The following is a 24,946-nucleotide window of genomic DNA, read 5'->3' on the forward strand; positions in this document are numbered from 1 at the left end:
AGCCTTGGGTCCCATATTGTCTAGCAACGCTCGGCAGGAATTTCAGGTCCACTCAATAGCTAGCTAGTTAGCTCAACTAGATGCATCTACTACTGCGGTCTAGGGTTTGTGAAAAGCAGACATTTAGATCACCTGCTCACTACAAACAAAAGGAGTGGAAGAACACTGGACATATTGTACAATAAAATGTTTTATTGAATTGCAGTTGGTTGCCTTGTAAATTCTGTTCTATTTTTATTTTCTATTGAACAGTTGCTGGTGATCATGGTTAGATTCAACTTGCATCAAGTACTACAAACATAAGTGTTGTTAATGTGGTAAATTGTAAGTGGGCTGATGAAGAAGAAAAAAAACAATCGAAGGTTAAACGTTAAGTGAAACAATATAGGCTACTGCTAGCATAGCCATTTCTAGCTCTGCTTCACAATATTGCGTTATGTATTTTAAGTTAATGTTATACATACATGTTAATAAAGTAGCATACATACATGATACAACACACCAGTAACCAATTGACATTGTGTTAATATACCGAAAATATCCGTGAATCGAGATGGTGCTGCTGTCTGTCCCGCCGAAAACCATTCACACACGTTGACAGCAGTGTTGTTTTTTTTTTACCACAGCGAGCTACCGGAACCACGTGACAAAAAAGCTCTAGCTTTTTTCCTGCGTTTCACTGGCAGTGAGTGTTCACAATGTTGTAGTTCACTCTATTTTACACCAAAAACGTCAGGGAGGACTGCTTTATGTAGATACGAGTCAGCTGAAGATAGCCAGAATATCAGATTTCTTCAACCGAGCCTGTTTCATTTGTCATTTGCCTAAAAAAGCGACTTCCGTTGGCCAGCTCCATTGAAAACCATTCAAAAAAGTTGACAGCAGTGGGGCTTTTTGGAACTACAGCGAGCTACATGAACCACGTGATCACGTGTCGGCGAGATCAAAGCGTGTCGCAACTCTCTTTTTCTATGGCTCTGGTCTGACCCTGACCAGACTAGTTTCGCAGCCTAAGTTGCCATAGTAACCGAGTTCAAACTAGGCTGAGCTAGCTTTATGGAATCCGAATTAACTAGAAATGAGTCAGACTAACTGACATAAGTCTGGCTTATTCGGTAAACTCACTTTATGGAAGTGGCCTCCGGTACAGAGAGTGGCTGTTTATCAATCCACGTTTTTTTCCGTTCTTGTGTTATTGCGAACTCGTTTGACGTCATCTTTCATTGCCCAAGTACAGTTCCAATCCAAAGAACACAAGTCACCAACAACGCCAAACGCGGACCAAAACCCTTTCTTCAACAAATGTTTTATTCAATTAAACAGTTTTGTCCGGATTTGAGCTTTGGCAAAACTGAAGGTGTCAGAATAATTACAAAGTTGTCGTGTGTGAGTCTGGCCAATCATGAAATAGCTGTGTCGTCATTAGAACCCGTGCAGTTGCTCTTGAGCAAAATGCGCTCGGCTACACAGCTGGCAGTTCGATCTCACGGTACTTTGATGGCTACGTCACAGTGACCTAGCCTCGGCGCCGTCTCAAGTCGGACAAAAAGTCTAACCAGAATTCACTGTTTCAAGTCAGCCGCCTGCAGCCGGCTGCAGTGCTGCATGAAGTCCATGTCCTAATGTCAAGAGGACATGTGATAGGCGTAAAACAAGACTTTTTGTTAGTTTTCTTTTTTTTTTTACAGTTAAACAGTTGGTGAAAATCGATACTATTGGATGAAACAAGATTGTTGTGGCGTCTGTCTTATTGACCAGCAAGTTTTTAAAATAAACAAATTAACTTGTATCTCGTGCAAAAACAGTCAAGAGTCCAACCTTCCAAATCAAGCTAAAATAATCCAATCTGGAAATATCAGACTGGGTAATATAGTGTTCTGATTTTGTATGGAATCCTTTCCTGGTCAAAAGTATGCCTAACGCTTCAAAAAAATAAAAAGTTACTATTTTAACGGCCATCAACGTTGATTGACATACGACGTGAATGTTGATGTAATCGAACAACTTCAGCCTAATGAAAATTTCAGCTTGCCACTCTTTTAATAGTGCAGCATTGAGTGGGTGGAGCTAGCACTAGAAAGAACTGAGTCCAAAACCTGGTGAGATGTTAACATTTCTAGCTAGCTCTTGGGCACTAGGCAGGCCAGATACATAATAATAAGATAGTTTCGATTACAGTGAACACTTTTACTTTAGAAGACTAAGATCTCAATGATGTGTTTATAGCGGATCTTTTGTATTTTGTGGCGCACACAGTATATAGGCTGTAACAATTGTGTTCCAAACTTCCTGTTTGAAGTGAGGCTAATGATATATTTACTCTCACTACTGTAACGAACGGGTAAAATTCAAACGATTATTCCGAGTTTGACAAACAGTAGCCCAGATCAAAATGGACTACCTCTTACAGGTTAAAATAGGCGCCCTCGTGGGTTTATTGTTTTTAACGCTACTTTTTGGATTTATCCCTGCTTGGATGAGATGTTTCAGAGAAACTAGCGGAACAGGTAGCAAAACATGCATTTCGATGTATTAATTTCACACTTTAGATTTAGACATTGAATGAATTGCATGCATGGGTTTGAGATTGAAGGCATACGCAAATTATTGTAGCCTACATTTAATAGTGTGTGGCGTTCTACAATTTGACATACAGTGAATTGTTTATTTGCTCCTATTGATATTGACTACAGTCATTTAGTTGAGTAGCCTACCAAAAGTGTTTATTTTGAACTATAGTTCTCACAACATGTGGCCAAAGTTTTGTTCATTCAGTTAGTGATAGTTCATGTGGAGAATAGCTCTGAGTTTCATTATTGAGGCATACTAGTGAGAACAAAGTGAAGTCAGCTGACTGAGATTAAGCTACTGCGAAGATCCTCATTTGATCACGTTAGTCAAATATTACCCAAGAAGACGTATCCTCTAATTAGGAGGATAATCAAGGGGAACGTACTCTCAAAAGAATGTACATTTCTTTCCTCTGTTGTCCTTGAGAAAATCACATTACTAATTTAATTGTGCCGTTTTTTAAATAATCTGCACCTCCAGTCATATTTGGTAGGCTAGATAACATCTTATCCAAAGTTTAGGACAAACATTCAGGCCAGTGACCAAAGCTGCTGTGGTGTGCCCAGATTTAACAAGAGTGCTCTTAATTTACATTTATTCATTTAGCAGACGCTTTATCCAAAGCCACTTCCAAGAGAGAGCTTTACAATTACAATAACATTTAATTAGGAAACCTATTTTTAGTTTTATATAAAAAAAATTAAAAAAAGTATTCTTGTACCATTGAAGTCAATGGCAGCCCCTAGAACCATATGGTAACTTTTTGTGAAATTTGGCACACTCTTACGTACTTCCGCTCAATTTTCATTTTGCTTCTGTACTAGGTCTGGGATTTCAGTAGTCTGGGCAAAGAGTAGGTATAGAAGCACAATATAAGTTATTTGGCCTGGGTGCCAGCCGATCTTAGCCCCGCCCACAACATTTGAGGTTGTGGCATTGCTCCGTTGGGGCGCAACTATGCCCGAACCAGAACAGTTCGTACCAATCAAATTGTCAGGGCGGGCTTTATGTGATGATAGACAGATGATCAACAGTAACGTAATCAACCACGTCACCAAAGAGCGCTTGGGTTAAATTTGTTTTCAACAAACATGGCTGCCGCTGGAGAGCTGAGATGTGTAGATTCTGTCATAGAGTCTGTTTTAGAAGACATCAACAGCGCATTAATTTTGAAAGAGGAACAGAGAAACGCGATCAAGGCATTTGTCGATTGAAAATATGTTTTTGCCGTCCTTTCTACGGGATTCGGTACTTGCTCTGATTGGTTGTAGGTTTATCCAATTGAGCGAAGAGGCTTTTTTTTCCCGGGTTCGGTTGAAACACGCCCCATAATCACAGCCCAATGGAGCAGTATCAGACTCATATTCTGACTAGAAGTCAGTGCCGCTGCTAGCCATTTTGGTGCCCTAAGCATAATTCCTTTATGATGTGGCAGTTTAACTTTTTATTACCAAACAAATAACTCAATACCAATAACGTAACAGCAGCATCACAACACCTATTGAGAGGTGGTGGTTCTCTGCTGTGGGTCTGTCCCTAAACAGCTGGTTGAGGGTGGTTGATCAGGGCTTGGCAGGGACGGACTGGGAGTAAAAATAGGCCCTGGACTTTGATCTGGAACCGGCCCACCGGAACGGCCCACCGGAACCGGCCCACCGGAACCGGCCCCCGTATACGCCACCATAGCTGCCCTGCCAATGCATCTACATTCTGTGTTTGATGTAATGCTAGTTACGGAGTTCCCGATTTAATAAGAGCGCACAACGTGCACAAGCAAAATTTTTGGGCCCTTATTTGAGCTAGTTTTTGAGCTTCATGTAAATAAACATAGCCGTTTTTCAATTGGTAAAACCTTGTCTAGTGAAGGTGATGTATTTTTGTTTCTTAATTTTTCAGCTCCACCCTTACGTTTCTTAGCCTGGTTTTCCAAATTATAAACATTTAAAACTGAAAGCATGCAGCCAAGGAGCTCTCCACCTTTATTACTCATTTAAAAACTATTTGATAAATCGTATATAAAAGCATCATAGAATGTAAAGTAAAGTAACAGCTAGTTGGCTTCATACTTGTAAAATGCATAGATAATGTAAAATCTCAATTTAGCTTGCACCTAACATATTTGAGTGTCCTAACATTAGCAATAACGTCGGCTGGTTCAAGGTGTATGCATAGGCTAACCATTAAATTAGCTGCACATTTTCCTATTTAACAATGATTTAACATGGACTTACCTGAAACTGATGCATGGTCATCATCTCGCAGTTTCTTTCTTTTTTCTGCCCCTGACTCCTGTTGTCGTTTTGAGGCCATTTTCGAAAAGTTGACCTAGCCTACTGTCAAAGTTCGTCAGGCCACTGAGATAGGAAAGGGCACCCATGCCGATCTTGGGAAGTCGTGTGTATTTGTTTTTTGTTTTGTTCGTTTTTTTTTGGGGGGGGGGGGGGCACCATCGTAACTTTTTTTGAGCAATTAAATATCTCTTGTTCTGCCTGTTTTGTGATATTCATGCCTAAAAGGTGCCTTATATTTCTATACTGAAATAATTTCGGCATTATAATTATAACTATGATGATTTTTCAGTTGTCTATTTTATGGTGCCCCGTCAGGACTTGGTGCCCTACGCAGCGCGTAGTGCGCGTTATGGGAGCGGCGGCACTGCTAGAAGTATGAGTATGACCATGACAACGTCAGACTAGGATTTCTGTGTATTAGTTGTTTTTTGGAAACATTTTTGAAGGTCCAATCAGCGAAAAGAGGGAGTGGCTGAAAACGATGTTGTTGATGTTGTAGGTCCATTGTGGCAACACTGCCAAATATCCAGAAGTTAAAGCCGGAGCAAGAACAATCTATGCTGAGTTTTGTTGATGGCCATGATGTTGTGGCCCCCCTCCCCGCAGGGTTCGGGAAAAGTTTGATTTTCCAGCTAGCTCTGTTAGTGGTGAAGGATTTGGCTAGCGATTGGTTATGGCAGATCCAATAGTTTTCAACTTCAACACAGTACCCGCCTTAAAGGAAGTAAATTATTGTCAATGGAGCGATCCCAGACTCTATGTACAAATGAAATGTGAGTCTGGTAGGACCAGGCTAAATCCAGCTTCAAATTAACTTTTTAATTTAGTGGCACAATTTAGGAGCACCAGCAACAAATTATGAAGCACCCACCAAATATTAAGTAGCACCATAACTAAATAACCACAACTAAACAACTGTTTATGTTGTAGATTTATTTTGCGCGCTAGTTATCTCCTTGTCACGTGACAATGGATCGCAGTGACAACTGAAAATCAGACCCCTCGGCTTGAGGCAACGGCCCCGGCGTCACAATGAACGCTATTATGTTCATGCATGACAAACATAATTATAGCGGCCTAATATAATGAGTTATAATATCGTGCCATGTTACGGCGTGATTATAGATTGTTGACATGTTTTTGTGGAGCAAAGACGAAGATGATATGTCTGAAAACCACAATATTGTTATGGTCGTTATATTGTTAGAACTTTGTCAGTTATCACCACAATGATGGCATTAACAATGAGCTAGGGTAGTAGAGTTTGTAAAAAAGAGGACACTTTGTCGCGGGGGGGGGGGGGGGATGCTGCACTATCTGATAAAAATTACAGTTCCCTCTACAGTCAGAGCTCGCGCAAGAAGGTAATGGAATGTAAGGAAGATACCCAGGGGCGTAGCCAGGACATTATTTTGGGAGGGGCCAGCTACGGCCAGTGTTTTATTTGGGGTGGCACTTGATTGTCAGAAACTACTATTTTAAAACTCACACACTGCATCACTCAGAGCAGCAGTCTTCTAACGGTATCCAGTGGTTAGCTGCTAGTTTTCGTTGAAGCGCTGTCAGAATGTTGAAGTGCTGTCAGAATGCAAGTACGTTGGTTTGTCTTGCGCTGTTGATGGGGGCGTGGCCCAACATGTTGCGAACATGGGGCTTGTAGCGTAGGTGACAAATGACAATAGAAGATGACTTTATAAAAAAAATACTAATGCATTTATTTTAACTTTATACCGTTTCTGTTCAGGAGGGTTAAAAAAATATAATAATATTCATGCATGAGTTTCGGAGTTAGAAACAAGATTCTGCGCAAGACCGGACGAGTCGGTCTCGAAAGATGGCGCGGTCCATTTCGCGCTCTCGCTTGCCTCACTGCGCCACTGAGCACCTGAAATTAATGGGGACGCTATCTTGGAAGAAAAATCTAGCTGTGTCTATTAATATATTTCTTTGTTGAAAATCTGAAGTGTTTCCTCTACAATTGTTTTGGAGAGGCGGCCCGTCCCGTGCTAGCCAGTTTCGTTTTGACTGACAACAGATGCTGCTCGTCCACAAATGCCCTAATAAACCCATATAATAGGGTTTCCTTCTCTTGGTAGGCTACCCGTTTGCGCTGCTATGTTATAGTGCCTTGCGGAACCTGTCACGTGACTTCCATTGACAATAGGTGCGTTCGACATAACCCGACTTCATGCGGCGCTGTAGCCGGCTGCAGGCGGCTGACTTGAGACAGTGAATTCTGGTTAGACTTTTTTTTTTAGTCTGACTTGAGACGGCGCCGAGGATTGGTCACTGTGACGTCGCCATCAAAGTACAGTGAGATCGATTTGAGATCGATTTGAGAACTGCCGGCTGTGTAGCCGAGCGCATTTTCTCAAGAGCAACTGCATGGGTTCAAGTGACGACACAGCTATTTCATGATTGGCCAGACTCACTCACGACAACTTTGACGCTTGTTTTGTAATTATTCGGACACCTTCAGTTTCGCCAATGCTCAAATCCGGACCAAACAGTTGAATTGAATTAAAAAATTATGGAAGAAAGGGTTTTACTCCGCCTCTTCACTAACGGAAAGACTAGGTTTAATTATAAATAAAGTAAAGTAAGCAAACAGCGCTTAATCGGCCGTGGCTGACGTCAACGCAGCAAACCACGAGAAGCTGAAATGTCCGACTTCACACAGCCGTTTTCAACTCCTCCCCTACTGCAAGAGGCCACTCTCGCCGGTCGTTTCATGCAGCCGCAGTCCATGTCGAACGCACCTACTGATGTGCGTTGAAGTTGAGAACGTAAATGAAGTTTAATTGGTTGTGTAACGTTGGATGGACCGGTCACTGTATACACATACTGTGTATATTAAGCTAATTAGCGAGAGTTTTGTAAAGAAATGAAAACAGGTCGCACCATAACGATTATATGCACTCGCACAAATGCTCCCAAATATATTTTGATGTCGCACAGACACAATTTCGTTCACAAGTATATGCGACCAAAATGGTCGCAATTTCATGCCCTGTATCCACTCATTAGATGTTAACAGAATAACAGCAACAGTCTAGGTAAGGTGTCCCTTTATATTTAAGCTATATGAGATAGGCCTACACTTATTCAACCTGAAACTGTAAAAATGCTATCAAACAGTAAGAGGGCTTTTCATGTTTGTGATGCAGAGACCCATCGAATTGTGTTGAGTTTCATCAGCTGTTTTGCTGGAGGCGTCTTCCTGTCTGCCTGTCTGCTCGACATCATCCCAGACTATCTCTCAGACATCAGTGCTGAGCTACAATCACGGAAGGTGGAGGTGAGTTTGGCCCCACTCCCATCAATTAAACAACATGAGGCGCAACCTTAAAGTTTTGGCTTAGACAGCGAGCTGTCATTTTTGCAGTTAATTTAGATCCTTTGGCCATGTGTATTTATAGTATACCACTAACCATAACCCTTTGTGTGGTTGGTAAATCATAACGTATTAAAGAGGGAAGCTTTAACTGAATTAAACTGTGCATCTGTCTTAAATAGACCAGCTTTCCAATCCCTGAGTTCATCATGGCTGCCGGCTTCTTCACTGTCCTCATTCTTGAGAGAATTGTCCTCAGCTGCCGTAAGGAAGAAGCGGCCGTTGAGGAGAGATCCCCCTTGATAAACTCCAGTGGTCATGGTTATGGACACAGCCATGGGCATGGACAAACCACATCCAGCAGTTTGGAGGGCAGCGGCCATCACATTCATGTTGACCACCAGGCCCACTCTTCCTTCCGTTCTTTCATGCTCTTCCTCTCTTTATCCCTTCACTCTGTGTTTGAGGGCCTAGCGATAGGCTTGCAGACCACAGATGCAAAGGTATGAGGTTTGTTGACAACCTTTTGAAGTAAACACAACATGTTTGCTGTGTATGTTATACTGTGTTGTGCCATGTATGTCACATTAGTTCCGTCACCTGGTGTACTGCACAACTGAATAAGTTCAAAGATTTACAGAAGCCTGCAAGTCCTGTCTACATTGAACTCACTACCCTTCATGTACCATACTAATAAGACCGCCAACTACAGAAATTGCTGTTAGCTGAATGAGTTGTAGCATGTGACATTGGTGTGACTTTGGTTTATGCAACATGTAAACGAGAACTTTACCAGGGAGAACATTTCTAGGAATTTAAGGTTAAGGCTCAATGAGGATATGTGTTCTAAAACAGGAAGCAGGTCACTTTCATAGCAAATGCTTTCTTCCACGTCCTCAGGCTGCTACTCATATACTGTCAGCTGATGCCATGGGTTGATAATGAAAACTATTCACCCAAAATAAACTGTTGTAGGGTTAGGATTGGGTCGCATTCACCCAGAGAATAGTTGGTTTCTTGAGTATAAAGATTTAAAAAAAGTTTTGTCAAAAGAAAAAATACAATACATTTAATTTTACATGCACTGTTATGGTAAACACTGTTTTCTCTTTCACTTCCAGGTATTGGAGATCTGTATTGCCATTCTGGTTCACAAAAGCATAATCGTTTTCAGCCTATCAGTGAAACTGGTCCAGAGTGCATTGCGGCCTATGTGGGTGGTAGCTTACATTGGTGTCTTCGCAATGATGTCACCGCTGGGTATAGCTTTGGGCATCGGAGTGATTGAGGCAAAGCTGGCAGCTGGCTCTTTGATCCAGGCCATCCTGGAGGGGTTGGCGGCAGGGACATTTGTTTACATTACCTTTCTGGAGATCTTGCCCCATGAACTCAACTCTGCAGAGAACCAACTGCTCAAGGTCCTCTTCATCCTACTTGGCTTCAGTGTCATGGCGGGCCTAACCTTCATTGGCTGAGAGAGCACCATGGATTGGATCTACCCATGTAAACACCCAAGGGCCTTGATGGACCCCATGCTTAAAGCAGGTTGAACTTTTTTTTTGAACTATTGTGGATGTTTTAGTGTTTCTATCCCACTGTTTTTATCAAAAACTTTCAGAAGTTCTTGTTTTTTTCTTTTTTTAAACCTTTATTATAATTGTTCAACTCAAAGATTTATAGAACTGACATCAAGTGTTTGTATTTTCTGTATAAAACTATAGGAGAAAACCACAATTTGTGATTCTAGCCCATTGCACACATGCTACTAATGTTTGGAACACGACACATGTGTGTCTGTATCATAATACCTCAGTATTATGTGCCTTACAGATTAGATGAATACTGTACTACATTACTCCCTAATTTCAGTATGTCTTAAGTATATCACCAGCTTGGACAATGTCCAATTGTTTTCCATGTTCCCTCCACATGCTCGGATGTGATAAACTGTTGTGATCAGGGCTGTGTTGGGATAGTTGCTTTGCAGACCTAAGATTTTTTCCTTTAAGAGCTTAGTATTGCTCCTTATTGTAAAAATCAGCCTGATAATGCCAGATTGACTGTCAATTTACGAAATTTGACCATCACTATCCATGAGTCAGGGCCTTGTGATAACTTTGTATTTATTGGTGGCCAAGCCGCGAAGCACTCTAGCGCCACCAACTGGTCAAAGCTGGACTTGTGTTTACACACGTAACTTTGGAACCGTATGACCGATTTTCAAAAATGAGGTACTGTTGGATCCCCTGGATCAAGACGAGTTTAATACACCCTATTACGTCAATTTCCGGTTATATAGATTTTCCGCCATTTTGAATTTTAAGAAAAAAAGTTGTTTTGCTTCTCCTCCTAGCCTGGCTGCCAGCCCAATTTATCCCCGCCCACAACAACATTTGGTCGGGAAGTTGGGTCTGGAGGGGCTCAAACAGGAGCTGTTCGGACCAATTAAATTGTCAGGGTGGGCTTTATACGATGATGGACAGAGGATCAACAGTAACGTCAACCAAAGAGCGCTTGGGTTGAATTCGTTTTCAACAAACATATTACATTGCTCTGATTGGTTGTAGGTCTATCCAATTGAGCGAAGAGGCATTTGTTTTACGAGCTCGGTTGACACACGCCCCATAGTCACAGCCCAACGGAGAGTTTTCAGACTCATATTCTGACTAGAATTATGAGTATGACAACGTCAGGCTATTCTCCTCCTTCAATTTTTGTCAAACCTTCCCCAGAATTGGCAGACATCCTCGTCAGAGCAACCCTCACAGAAGTTATCAAACGATTTTTGATTTTTTGGTTTGTCCGGTACAGCCAATCAAAATCGGCAACAAAGCAAACAAACAGGAAGTTGGATCATATCTCAGCAAATCTTAGAGATATCAGGTGCGTTCGACATGGACTGCGGCTGCATGAAACGACCGGCGAGAGTAGCCGCTTGCAGTCGGGGAGGAGTTGAAAACGGCTCTGTGAAGTCGGACATTAAACTTTTTAAAGCGTTGGCGAATCTGAAGGTGTCCGAATATTCCAAAACACGTGTCAAAGTTGTCCTGTGTGAGTCTGGCCAATCATGAAATAGCTGTGTCGTCACTTGAACCCGTGCAGTTGCTCTTGAGAAAATGCACTCGGCTACACAGCCGGCAGTTCTCGAATCAATCTCATGGTACTTTGATGGCGACGTCACAGTGACGTGTCCTCGGCGCCGTCTCAAGTCGGACAAAAAGTCTAACCAGAATGCACTTTTTCAAGTCAGCCGCCTGCAGCCGGCTGGGGCGCCGCATAAAGTCGGGTCATGTCGAACACACCTATCAACACCAAACCAGAGGGCTATTGCACGAAACCAGGATAAGGGATTAAGTCGGGATATTCAAGTTATCCTGGATGAATTTAGCTTTGAGTTGGTTGCACGAAAGCAGGTTGAATTAAACCCAGCCAAGTAACCATGGAGATTTATTCTTTGCAGCTAGCCTGCTCCCGAGCAGGCTAACAGCCAGGCTAAGATTAATTCTGGAGTCTCGTGTTAAATCAGCTGCCGCTCTGATCCGAAATAAACATTTTTAACAGGTATTCCGCTGTCGTCTGAATGTGTTCTTATGTATTTTTTATTAACATGCATTACTTGTCACTATTGCTGTCACGAGTTTAATTTAAACCCTACTATTGCAGTTGTTTAGAAGTGGTTGATGAAGTTGCAACTGTGATTTCAATGAAGTCAGTAATGACGGCGATATAGCCTACACTGCTCAAGAAAATAAAGGGAAGACTAAATTAACACATCCTAAATCTGAATGAATAAAATAATCTCATTAAATACTTTTTCTTTGATTCCATTGATAATTGATCATTTTTGTGTGATTTTGTTGTCAGCACATTCAATTATGCAAAGAAAAAAGTAGCCTATTTAATGAGATTATTTCATTCACTCAGATTTAGAATGTGTTAGTGTTCCCTTTATTTTTTGAGCAGTGTATAAAGTCCCATTCACCTGTGTTTCTTACTGCACCATGGCATGCCCATTTCTGAACTAAGTTTTGAATGACAAAGCATTGATATTGAGACATGCTTATAGATGTGAGAGGTTAATACATTGTTTTACATTTACATTTATTCATTTAGCAGACGCTTTTATCCAAAGCGACTTCCAAGAGAGCTTTACAAAGTGCATAGGTCACTGATAATAACAACAAGATAGCCCCACAGCATTGCGGGTAGTTTTACAGATATGCTTAAGTGTGGATTGAAGTCACATATTTTTCTAGTTTCTTTATCTCCAGATACAGTTTCCTCAGTGTTTTCTTCTTGATTTCAATACCAAGGTCTAGATCCTGGAGACTTTTACTGACAGCAATCTGTGCATCTGCCAGCTCAATTAGCTTTTTCTGATGTTGAGTAGAGACATCTGACAGTTTGTGAATTCTGTAAACCACCCATTGATTAGCACAGAAGGAATTGTGCATGATTCAGATTTCCTTTAGCCCCTACTTACTATGTTGCCAGGCTGGCTGTCAGGCTGTAGCCTACTGCGTCTGGATCCTGTTACAAATATATATTATGAGTGCTATATAACTGACTTTTATTGTGTTAATTGTTGTGTGGTTTGAGTTGTATATTCTCATGTGATGCCTTCTTGCTGCTTACAAATTGCCCTTCTGGAGCAAAGAATAAACTGATCTGAAATGACTTCTCATCCATTGTGGGCTAAATATGCATTTCCATACGATTTACATGATACCTCAGGCCTTCTGGAGTACAGTGACACATTGTCCTCATCATCAGCTGCAGAAGCCCCTTCCCATACTGCAGAAGTTCCTTCCCCCTGCCATATTGAATATAATTTTTGTTGACAGGATGTGCCAAGCCATGTGCTTTTAATGAATAATACTCACTGGATCTGTCTGGTGGCAGTAGAGTAACTGTGTCGCTGTTTTAAACCAAGGAAGTGATGGAAGGGATTCAGGGTGGGACAGCTACTGACCAACTGCAAAAACTGCCCTCTTCATACAAGGTACTTGCAGGCCTTGTGTGTCCAGCGACACAGTTACTCTCCTGCCACCAGACTGTAGCAGAATATGTAGCAGGCATCTTGTAAGTAATTTCTACATACCATTTACAAACTGTTAAGGCACTTACCAGCCTGCAATTTTTTTAAATATTTTATCTTGACTTGTTGCCAGGATCTTTTTTATCCAGTCATGTTTGTTCTGTATGAACATTAATTGTAGAAATACATTTAGAATCAGACACCGCTTATAGATATTTGTGTATGGTTGTAAAACATATTCTTACATTGTGAATAAGGGCTTGAAATTAGGCCTAGTCTTTAGGGGAAATTTCCCAAGGAAAATTAATTCCTTCTGCTCACTTTTAAGGCAAAGTGGGATAAATAATAATACATTTTATTTACATATGCTTTACATGGTAGGCTACTCAAAGACACTTTACAGTAAAACCAGCACATTTAGCACATCAACACAGATACAGCAATACAACCAATACATAAAACAAGCATATTAAAAGCAATTACAGTGTACAACTTTCTTAGTAAGTAGATATTTTTCAATCATTACGCTTTCAGTCGGTCCGCAATTGTCTGCCAGGCTTTTCTCTCTGTCTAATAACAGCAGCCGTATTTCCTTTTTTACATTTTATATGCTTCACTATGCTTCAATTTCCGTAATAAATTGCTGCTTATATCGGGTGAAAAATATGCTGCACGCGTCTTCTCCATTTCTGCATCAGTCAATCTGTGATCGATACCATGGTCTATTTAAGAAATCCGTGAAGGTGCACTTATCCCAACTATGTACATCTGGATTGACATAGCTTCACCTTCTCATCCTGGTTTGGCAAACGTGTAACCGAATAAGCCGCGATGAGCGGATTACACTAAATCCAGCTGCGCTTTTTCAGTTATCCTGGATTTCTTTATTCTACTTTTGTGCAACAACCCTCTGGTGTGATGACTCGAAACCCTCGTCTGAGGATGTCCACACAATTTGGTGTCATGTGATCACTGGGCGTGGCTGCAGGAAGCAAAAATGTGTTTTGGTCATTAACTATTGAGTTGTTTACTTTTATTAAGTGATTCCTTTGTCTCATGATATTTTGGGACGTTCCATGTGTGACTAATAATAATCTGGGATAATTGCCGAATTGATACGGCCGCCATTTTGAATTAATTGAAAAATGGTTTTTCTCTACTTCTCCTACAAAGTGTGTCCAATCTGAACCAAATTTGCCAGATATTATCTTCAGACCAAGCCTCACAAAAGCTATCACATGGTTTTTTGATTTTCGAAACCGTTTGCCCGGTCAGGCAATCAAAATGTGCCATTAAGCCAGCAAACAGGAAGTTGGGTCATATCTCAGCAAATCTTTGATGGATTTACACCAAACTTGCTGCATGGACTCGGAACCCTGTTCTTAGGATTTCTAAAGTGTTTTAGCTTTGAGTCTTGAGTTTCTGTGCTGAATTTTCTTTTTGCCCATGGCCTGTTTTGAAATGTGGCCGATGCTCATGGCTATGGTCAACAGTGTTGTTATTGGAGCTTTGCTGGTCTTGTTACCCGTGTCCTCATCTATGGGTTAATGTCATGTGGTTCATGCTTTGTGTACTAGTTTTAGTGAGGTTTGTTATCTCTGCCTCTAGGTGGGAGTATTGACATTATTATTTTAGCCAGCCTGTTCAACCAGCTTCATCTCTCAAGCTCAAATTTCCTGATGTATATTGAAGTGAACTTTTTACCTACACAAGTAGATGAAAGGAAGCTCAGGGTTTCCCGCAGCACTTTTCAGTTAAGGCGGCCGCCAAAGCAACACACGCCTGCCGCTTTAAGTACATGGTCAAAATAGCTTTTGACGACGTTGTTCTGTTTTCTCTCTTCCATTCCAAACCATGACCAATGTCAGTCTCCCTCTGCAGAACGCATTGGAGGAAAAACGTTTTGCCCCCCCGCTCCGCCGGCAAACCTCACCCTACCACCTTAACTAACACATTTTCTGCATGTGAGTTTTTGATAAACCTCTGCTTCAGTCCTAAGCTGTGTAATAACCTATAAAAAAACATAAAAAAGGTGAAAAAGAGTCAATGCATCTACTACTGAGGACATTTATTAACAGACTGTTTTAATTATTTGCCCATTATAAAATGATTCCTCAGGTATTCACTTCCTAGAAACATTCTAAAACAACACATAAGACTTAATACATACGTGGCCGTGTTGTACCCCGGTGGTGAATGTCACACCCTCACATATTTCTGTGTATTTATATCCAGAAGGTCCTGTCAATAGAACAGCAGAATAAACTACAGAGATGATGACCGTAGACCCTAGAGTGTCAAAAATCAATTCCAGGGTCTGAGAAGGATATTGGGGTGAACAGGAACGTCTTTGAGGAGAGAGATCTTATGTAATGGAGGGCTTTGGGACGCACACAGGACATCAACTGATGGACATTCTTGAACCATCAAAGAGTTTTCTCTCCATACCAGAAATTACAATTGTCCATTACCGTGCCTGTATTATAGACAACATAGTTGGACCTCCATTTGGGAGAGTAGAAGCCATTAAGACCCACTAATGAGAACCCGGTTGCTCAAAGAGGAACAATGGGGGAGTCATCTGGAGCTATGGGGACCGAGGGGCCAGGCCTGCTAGCTGGATTTGTCTCAGCTCAACAGAGCAGCAGGGCTTTGGTGTGGGACAGACATGCCCACCATTCACCCAGAGCTCATTAACCACTTCTCCCTCACCCCGCTCCCCTTCATACCATGTACAGTCCCCCCACCCCAGTAGACAGGAAGGTAGAGAGGAGGGCTGTGGATAAACAACTTTCTCTGTCACATTGTGTGACTGCTCTGACATTTGCCCTTCCTACATATTACTTGCATGTTTTTAATGATCTGAAGTATTGAGACTAGAAAGAGGACTATATGCTCAACTGACTAATTAAGTCAGCCTACTTGCTCTCTTAAGCTTGCTACAGAATGCTTCACAAAAAAGTTTTCTCTGGATTTCACGAATGACATCCATGTGGACCATCTGAAATGAGGGAATTATATTTTTATTTTGATGGTACTCAATTAAGCTGACAAGCATGTCATCAACATTAGCTACCTTTCCAGGAAATGTTGATTGACACTTTATTGAAAACCACTAAAACCAATCAGACAAGTGATGAACAAATCTGTAGCCACTGAAGTAGGTCAACTAGATCCTGCATCATCTTTACATCTAGTGGGTTTATCTGATTCACTCAGCATGGATCGATGGGGATGTCCATTCCTCTGTATCTGACTTTGTTGTGCAAGGTTGTTTAAGCTCCAACCCTGCCTCATTAGAAAATGAGGTTTGCAGAGTGGGCTCTCCATATTACTCACACTAACGGCCTCCTGACTCGTTCACATAGTTAGAATGGTTTGATGTTACGCAATCATGGATAAAAATATAATCCCTCATCTTGGTCCAAAACAGGGCCCTCTGAATACATTTATGGAGTGCTGGGAGATTCCTTTTGAATGGGTATAATTAACTGTGACCAGGGCTCCTATGTTTTGGCCATCAATACTTACTTTGATGAGATAAATCTACTAAAAATACTTCTGAGATAAATCTATGGTTGTATAATTTGTGTGATGTTCAGAACATATAATTAGGTCTGCATCATGGAGGAGCATGTCAGCAAAGCTAATGTCACACAGTGGACAGGAACGCCAAGCTTCATGGCACGCCCATGCCTCCTGCTAAAATGTAAATAGTGTAATCACTGTGCTTATTCTTATAGTGTGACTCTTACTTATACCAAGTCTTGAACAGTCAGCTTCTGGAGACATATTCATCCAGAGGGTTACTGGAATGCTTAATTTCCCATAGCTCAGATTCTGAGTTATTGGTCACATTGCTTTTACATCTTTCTCCCCTCTCTCACTCTGTGGTTCATATGATGTAAATTAGAACCTCCTAGTAATTCAGGGTGACGTGCTAATCTCTCTCCCTGTGAGTGACACTCCCTCCTCCCTAAAGACCCCCATTCTTTCCCTCCCTCCCCCTACATGCCTTTTCATCCATTGCTGTCACTCTCAAGAGCTCTCTCACAGGTTCTCTCACTCTCTCCCTCCCTGTCAGTCCAGCTCCCTGTGGTCCAAGACTAAGGTAAGGTTAAGCAAACCTGAGATAGGCTGGGGTATTCATATGTTATCGTACAGTACAATCAAATGTTAGAGTTACAATTAGTTCAGACAAATTCCTAGGTCTGATTTTATCCAGTGATTCAAGCAATTCTGAAATGAGATGAGATTGTTTTATGAGGTTAAACAAGTGGCATTACCTAACTTGATAGATGGTCATTTAATTGGCTTTCAAAGATAAATGCTATCAAGTAAATCTTTATTTTATAAAAAATAAATACATATATTGTGATGGAGGGACTGTACAGGATGAGAGATTTACAACTTAGATTGTGGATTAGTTGTTCTGTGTGCATGGACTCTGTTCTAGAGAGTTGAAAGGGGGTCTCTTTTGTAAAACTGAAAAGAGACACTGTACAATCAAACACAATCTGCCACTTAAGAAAATGCATATCCACAGAATTCAAATGCTAGACACAAAACATTCTAAGGACTGAGAAATTCAGGAACTGAATGAATGCCAACATCTTTATCCTAAGTAAATGCAGGAAACTGAAATAATACCAAGCGTATTCTGTGACCTTTTAAATTGAAACCACCCCTGAGTTGTAATGGAATCTGGACCGTATGTGAAGGCAGTAAATTGATCCATGATGAACATAGTCATTAGTAATTAAAATTATCTGAAAAGTAAGCGTTTGGGCCCCTATGCGCTCCTCTCTGTTCACAGTGTTGGTGACTCTCCTGCAAGATCCTATGACCATGGCTGCTGTAAGTATTCTCAGCAACTAATAGGAAGGTTAAAAGCTGGATGCTGATTTGTTCTCAACTTCAGCCAACTTCTTATTGTCTCGTCCCATGGTGGCACTTTTGAATGCTGGGGCTGGCTGGCAACCTGTTTGAGGGTCTTAAGAATATCAGAGCCTGTTGCTGGTTATACCTGTTTTGTAGAAGATGAATGCTTTTGTAGAATCCTTAGTATTTTTGCAAGCGGTTTAGCAAACGTCTCTGTAATCATGTGAGACAGATTAGCAGCCTACTCTGCATCATTTGTGGTCTGTCCTAGGGTGGGGCACTGGCAGGGGATTATAATTTGTGTGTGTGTGTAGTTTACATAGACCCACAGAAAGGCAGCAAGTCAACCACAACTAAGCTCTGGATAAGAGCGTCTGCTAAATGACTAAATGTAAATGTAAGTAATCAGACATGCTCTCTTTCTATCTCTCTCTATCTCTCTCTCTCTCTTTCTCTTTCTCTTTTGCCTGCGTGCATGTACAGACTGGAACGTTCCGCATGGTTTCAGAGGAAGAGCAGGCTCTGAGGTCCAAGCTGGAACACCTGACTGTGAAAGACCACGGGCCGGTGTTTGGCCCCTGCCTCAAACTGCCTGCTCACACCATACAAAAGGTACAGAAACACCATCCAGATCCCGGGAGAGGATCACACTAAACTATAAAAAAAATACAAAATTAACCGGCAGTACTTTGTGTACCACCCATAGAGTTAATATAACTAGAGTAAGCTACTTTTGTCTTCCAAGATGGCGTCCCCATTCATTTCTATGAAAAGTGCTCAGTGGCGCAGTGAGGCAAGCGAGAGCGCGAGACTGGACGCAGCCGTCTTTCCACTTCCGTGTCTTCCGGTCTAGCTTTAAACAGTGGCTCTTTTTTTCCCTACATTACATTACATTTAGTCACTAAGCAGACGCTCTTATCCAGAGCGACTTACAGTAAGTACAGGGACATTCCCCCGAGGCAAGCAGGGTGAAGTGCCTTGCCCAAGGACACAACGTCATTTAGCACGACGAGAATCGAACTGGCAACCTTCAGGTTACTAGCCCGATTCCTTAACCGCTCAGCCACCTGACTCCCTAGCTCCGAGACCTCGTGCACGCTTGCAACTAGCTGTACACGTCATACTTTGCGACAACCAGTCGTGAGCATAGATTTATATGGTTACGAGCGTGTGAGCTAAGGCATTGCAGTGGCAGAAAGGGTTACAAGTCCGATAAGAATAAGACACATGATGCCAACTTAACGGAAATGTATTCTGTCACTGTATAGTATTCTTTTCACTTGTTTTTTTTAAATAGGCTATAAGGCTAAATATAGGGCTATTCTAGATGGAACTCATCACATATGTTGCTTTTTTTCATCGTGATATGAGTATGATTTCCAACGCATTGTATCGGATGAGATAAACTGTTAACATGAACAGCTCCGTCGTTGTTCTAGCCAGGCAAAGAAAGCTTAATAGTTATTTTGGTAACCAAAATCTTCCATAATGCAGACTTACCATAGCTTACTGTCAACTTTATATTCAAACGAAATGCCACGAAATTCACACTGCCTTCAATTTAACATCAGTGTAGAAATATGGCCTGTGTTTTATATGTTCATCCTACAAAACCAAACGCCTATTAATGGATATAACGTGATCTATGAAGACTTGGTAATAATGTAATAAATACAAGCTTGAGAACTGTGTCTAAAATATACTTTATTGAACATTTTCCTTTGAAAGGGGAATATTCGCAGAACCATATAGGCTACAAGACGTTTCCATCATGTAAGTGGGGGTGAAACATAGTCACTGAGGACCTTCATTGTCCCACAAAAGCAGTCTGGCTTGATGACACGATCAAAAAAAGAATAATGGGTGTGTTTAACAAAAGCTTCTGAAGGCTCTGGATAAGAGCGTCTGCTAAATGACTAAATGTGAAGGCAAGACTAATATTATTTAAATATAGGCCTATATAATTTCCTATTGTGGTTACCAGTTAAAGTATTAATCTTCGTCTTTGCTCCAGATAGACGTCAACAATCTATGCTTGCGCTTAACATAATATATTTGCCATCATGTCATGAACGTTTTTAAGAAAAATCTATTTTAAAATAACGGTAATAAACTATATTAACAACATTTCATGTATGTGTGACAACCATTTGCTAAACTTGCTACAACAGGGCAGGCAACTCAAGCCAGTTCTCCCTGTGCTCATGAGTCTATGGCTCGTTCAGCTCCATGTAAATCGGCTATCGGCCAATGTGAACTTTTGTGCTCGTGCTCTGTTAGTATCCGCAAGCACATTTGTAGGCAACTTTTATTGAAATAAGCAAATAAATGGGGTGCTAGTTTACCCATTTCGGATTGGTTTCAAACTTAGCAAAAATCGGGAAAGATTATTCTATGAAAAAGCTAGTAGTACGAGCCAGGTTTGAGAATCGAACAAAAATTATTGGGGGAGATAGTTTTGTAAATGTTGACTGGAGTTAATAGAATAAAAACGACCGGAAGAGTCGGAAACCTAACCGGAAATGCAATACCACCTACATCCACCGGGGCCGTTGCTTCAAGCCGAGGGGCGAGGGGTGGGGGCTTGGTACCACCACCATACATGGTCCTCTGATATTACTTTTAATCTCCAAGGCAAAGGATGAATTGAATGAGACAGAGCAGACCAGAATGTCATCTCTGAAGGAGCTGCGAGCCATGATGAAGGAAAAGGCAGGAGAGGGGGATGACCTGGCTAAGGCAGTGCTGGAGCGCTTTGGAGACAAGCCAGACTCTCTGCTCCTACGTTTCATCAGAGCTCGCAAGTTTGACGTGGCCAGGTCCCACGAGCTCATGAAAGGTGAGGAGGAAAAGTCAAGTCAGAGGATTACTCCTTTGTGAATGCTACGATTACATTCTCAACTCATCTGTCTGTTTGTCTGTCTGTCCATCTATCCATCCATCCTTTTTCCATGGATCCATTGATGCATCCGTACATCCATCCCTATGTACTATAATAATAGGTATATACCTACACACATACATACTTTACATACATACAGTACTGTGGACATGGACTGTCGAGGACACTGGGTAAGATTAGTAAGTTGAGGGCCAAACAATTTTTCTGTGTTTTTTATTTGTTTGATTTGTTTTCTCATCACTCAGAATACTCTCCGATAATTGGAGTCTGACAAAGTGGTCCTTTGTGTTTAAATAGGGCAGGAGGTTTGGTTGGCCTGTGCACCCATCGTTTTCTGCTGGGAACTGTCCAGTGCCTGCACCGAGACACTGTGTGTTTGTGCAAAAACAATGCGGGCCATGATAACAAAGCCCATTCCACTGTTTCTCATACAGTCATGCAGTCTCTGGATCTATGACACATGCCTAAACCACGCACATGCACACACATACACATCCATTGAATATGTCTCTAATACATATCAAATGTAACTGGCTGAAAAGTAACATTGTACAATAACACAACCCTTTAAAGGGGGTGAATGCTGGGGCACCCAGAGTTGTGAGACAGGAATGTACACTTGCTCCCTGAGGTTAATTGGTGGCCTGGAAGGAAGGGGTTAGTCGAGCGGATCAAGATAAGAAGCTGTGTCACACAAACATGCACTCACACATGCATAGTTATGCTGTTGGCATATTGGGGTAAAAGGGTTTGGGACAGAAGATGAGACAATGTTTTACAGATGTTCAGTCGTCATGTGAAAGCAGCTCTGGATCACGGCTACTTCGACAACCCATCCTAAATACTGGAATTTGTGTCAGATGGCATACTATATTTTCACACACAATAAAATGTTTACTTTAGATCCTCATCATATTCCTCAAATGATGTAGCTCCGCTATGTCAGGTGCTGCAGTCACTTGTCAAAGTGGGCCATGGCCGACTCAATTTCGCACCTCCACATTGCTTAACAAGCAAATCCAAATACCAACAAAATATTATTCAATCAATTATTAATCAATTGTTCACTTAATTTTGTTTGATCCTAATATTCCATAACTATAAATAATAACAATAAACATTACCCATTCTGGCTCCAACAATACTGATGAACTATATCTCACTTGTGACTTGTAAGGTTTCTGTAATGTTCTCCTTATCGGTTGCATGTATGCAGGTTATGTACGTTTCAGAAAAGAGTATCCTGAACTCTTTGAGAGCCTCACCCCGGAGGCAGTGCGCAGTACCATCGAGGCGGGCTACCCCGTGGTCCTGCCCAGCAGAGACAAGTATGGCCATGTGGTCTTGCTCTTCAACATTGAGAACTGGGACCTGGAGGAGGTCACCTTTGATGAGGTTAGGAATTTCTAAATTAATTAAGCTTCTACCGAACTGTCTCAAGTGTCAAGGGGTTGGGGTTTGATTTTTTTGCTGACCAAACGATAGGTTCCATTGTTCTAGCACATTCTGTATACACAGTAACTATATCACACTAGTCTCAGCACACCACATTATGACCTCTGTATCTGTGTGTGTATATTGTAGACCCTGAGGGCTTATTGTGTGATTCTGGAGAAGCTCTTGGAAAACGAGGAGACCCAGATCAATGGTTTTGTCCTGATAGAGAACTTCAAGGGCTTCACCATGCAGCACGCCTCTGGGATCAAACCCACTGAGCTCAAGAAGATGGTGGACATGCTTCAGGTCAGAGCAGCTTCAACTAGTCCATCTACCTGTGGGTAGATCCATTTACATAGCCATACACACTTATCTAGTCAGATGGCTGAGCGGTTAGGGAATCGGGCTATTAATCAGAAGGTTGCCAGTTCGATTCCAGCCGTGCAAATGACGTTGTATCCTTGGGCAAGGCACTTCACTCTACTTACTTTGGGGGAATGTCCCTGTACTTACTGTAAGTCGCTCTGGATAAGAGAATCTGCTAAATGACTACATTTAAAATGTATGTCTATAGGATCAAAGCCATGGGTCTATGCTCCACCACCTTTAGATATAAATATTTATCATCACTAAACATCTGTTAGTGCTAATCCTAGACCCACTAGTGCTTCCTCAGACTGACTAAGGATGTTTTGGTGTTCTTGAATGCAGGATTCCTTCCCCGCTCGTTTCAAGGCAGTCCATGTGACTCATCAGCCTTGGTACTTCACCACCACCTACAACGTGGTCAAACCCTTCATGAAGAGCAAGCTGCTGGAGAGGGTGAGGAGGGGAGGAGGACTGAGGGTGTGAGGTGTACAGTTGGAGAACATGAGATGAGCTGCGATAAGTGCATGGATGTGTCTCTCTCTTTCTATCTCTCTCTTATTCCGTTATCTTATCAAAGAATGTGTTTCTGCAATGTCTGTTGGGAAAATAAATGCATGTTCCAGGAGTTTCTCGTAGAGTCAAGTGTATGTGTAGAGGGCCTCTTCTGATCTCTGTTCTTGGGCCTCCTCCTGTCAGGTGTTTGTCCATGGCGAGGACCTTGACGGCTACCTCAAGGAATTTGATGCAGACATCCTGCCATCAGACTTCGATGGCAAAGCCCCTGTGTCTGACTGCAAGGCCATTGCTACCAAGCTGTTTGGATCAGAGGACACTGCCCTTTAACCATGTCACTGTCACCTCTACACACAAGGCTGGAAAAGTCAATGACCTGGTCTTAACCCAGAATCTAACACCTTAGACCCTCTGATCTGAAAAATAAACTCGGATCTAAAACGTACGGTCTGTCAATGATGAGGTTGTTTTTTTCAGATTTAGAAATGTCCATAGTTAGGTGCTAGAGACTGATTTTAATCTGTAGGAACATGAGAAAGAATAGAATGTTTGGGGTGTCTTTACATAGTCCCTGGATATGAATGTTTGGTCATTGTTTTTTACTGCAGAGTAAAGTGTAGGCCCTCCTTGTAAGCATTTTTTCAGTCAGGGGTTAACTGTGAAATTCAGAAAAAGGCCCCAAGAATTTATCAACATGGCCTGAAGTAAATTTGTTGTTCCTTGCTTTAAATGTGCAATATTTTCTATGACATTGGACAGGATCCACCTTTATAAATTGCAGACAATATGTACGTTACAATAGGTACACTCTTAACCTTTCTCAAGAGAATATATTAATAAGTAAAGCTTAAGATAGGCCTGTGTTAGTTGTTGTGTTATCCGACAAATAAGCCAATTTGTTCAACAGTTGTCTTTTTGCTTAACTAAGTTTAATTTCTTTCAAAACATTGGCCATATGTCTGTGTAAAATGGGAATATTGAATTGAATGGTTGGTTGAAATATTACTGTTTTGTTGTTGTTTTATTCTTCTTTTTCTTTTCTTTTTTACAACTAATAACATTAATTGTCTGTATTGTAATTTCTATCCCTGTACTGCTATAATCATACTCTTCAACATTCTGACAAACTAAATTATCAATCTAATAATCCCTGGAATAGACATTTACATTTAGTCATTTACATTTAGTCATTTAGCAGACGCTCTTATCCAGAGTAGCATCCTAAGAATCTATTTTCAATAAAATGTGAATATATTATATACATACAGTGTTTCCCACACATAGACTAATTTGTGGCGGTGCGCCACAGAATCAACACCGGCCGCCACACATTGCGTTTCGTAAAACATTTTTTTTTATCGCTATTTAGGTTAAAACACGCAGCGTATTTGTTCAGCTGCATTTCCTTTCCCCTGCTCTCCCTCTGTCTCTCTGTCACTTATGCGTCTTTCCCACATATGCACACAGTCACAACGTCAGCACACGTTAGCAACAATGCATACATATGCCGTTTTAGTAAGACCGACAGCTGTATCAGCGAGCCTTCAGCATTAGAGCCGTAGCTAAAAGTCGAGGAAAGTTGAGGCTACTTTTCGCTAGGTACCTTACTC

The 24,946-nt window shown here is 41.4% G+C and overlaps 2 protein-coding genes across 2 annotated transcripts; both read left to right on the plus strand.

Annotated features, from left to right (window-relative positions):
• Positions 1-2,057: 2,057 nt before the first annotated feature.
• slc39a1 (solute carrier family 39 member 1) lies at positions 2,058-10,393 on the plus strand. Its single transcript, XM_047042193.1, has 4 exons — positions 2,058-2,507; positions 8,030-8,160; positions 8,379-8,699; positions 9,318-10,393. The coding sequence occupies exons 1-4, from the start codon at positions 2,393-2,395 to the stop codon at positions 9,669-9,671; spliced, it is 921 nt and encodes a 306-aa protein (XP_046898149.1). The 5' UTR covers positions 2,058-2,392; the 3' UTR covers positions 9,672-10,393.
• Positions 10,394-17,259: 6,866 nt separating this feature from the next.
• On the plus strand, positions 17,260-24,526 carry rlbp1a (retinaldehyde binding protein 1a). The gene is made up of 8 exons (XM_047042274.1): positions 17,260-17,345; positions 18,051-18,091; positions 18,599-18,727; positions 20,750-20,954; positions 22,234-22,412; positions 22,602-22,760; positions 23,166-23,276; positions 23,520-24,526. Exons 2-8 carry the CDS (start codon positions 18,077-18,079, stop codon positions 23,664-23,666), a joined length of 945 nt encoding a protein of 314 aa, XP_046898230.1. The 5' UTR covers positions 17,260-17,345; positions 18,051-18,076; the 3' UTR covers positions 23,667-24,526.
• The last annotated feature ends 420 nt before the right edge of the window (positions 24,527-24,946 follow it).

The sequence above is a fragment of the Hypomesus transpacificus genome, chromosome 19 (genome assembly GCF_021917145.1).
Source record: "Hypomesus transpacificus isolate Combined female chromosome 19, fHypTra1, whole genome shotgun sequence".
In the NCBI taxonomy this organism is placed as follows: domain Eukaryota; kingdom Metazoa; phylum Chordata; class Actinopteri; order Osmeriformes; family Osmeridae; genus Hypomesus; species Hypomesus transpacificus.

What these genes read in the sequence shown, in the direction of transcription:
- slc39a1 (XM_047042193.1), top strand. Translation starts at nt 2,393, where the DNA reads ATGGACTACCTCTTACAGGTTAAAATAGGCGCCCTCGTGGGTTTATTG. An exon ending in CAGAGAAACTAGCGGAACAG is followed by an intron (nt 2,508 to 8,029) that starts GTAGCAAAACAT and finishes TTTGTGATGCAG; the next exon opens with AGACCCATCGAATTGTGTTG. An exon ending in TGCAGACCACAGATGCAAAG is followed by an intron (nt 8,700 to 9,317) that starts GTATGAGGTTTG and finishes TTTCACTTCCAG; the next exon opens with GTATTGGAGATCTGTATTGC.
- rlbp1a (XM_047042274.1), top strand. An exon ending in AGGAGGTCACCTTTGATGAG is followed by an intron (nt 22,413 to 22,601) that starts GTTAGGAATTTC and finishes TGTATATTGTAG; the next exon opens with ACCCTGAGGGCTTATTGTGT. An exon ending in AGATGGTGGACATGCTTCAG is followed by an intron (nt 22,761 to 23,165) that starts GTCAGAGCAGCT and finishes TCTTGAATGCAG; the next exon opens with GATTCCTTCCCCGCTCGTTT.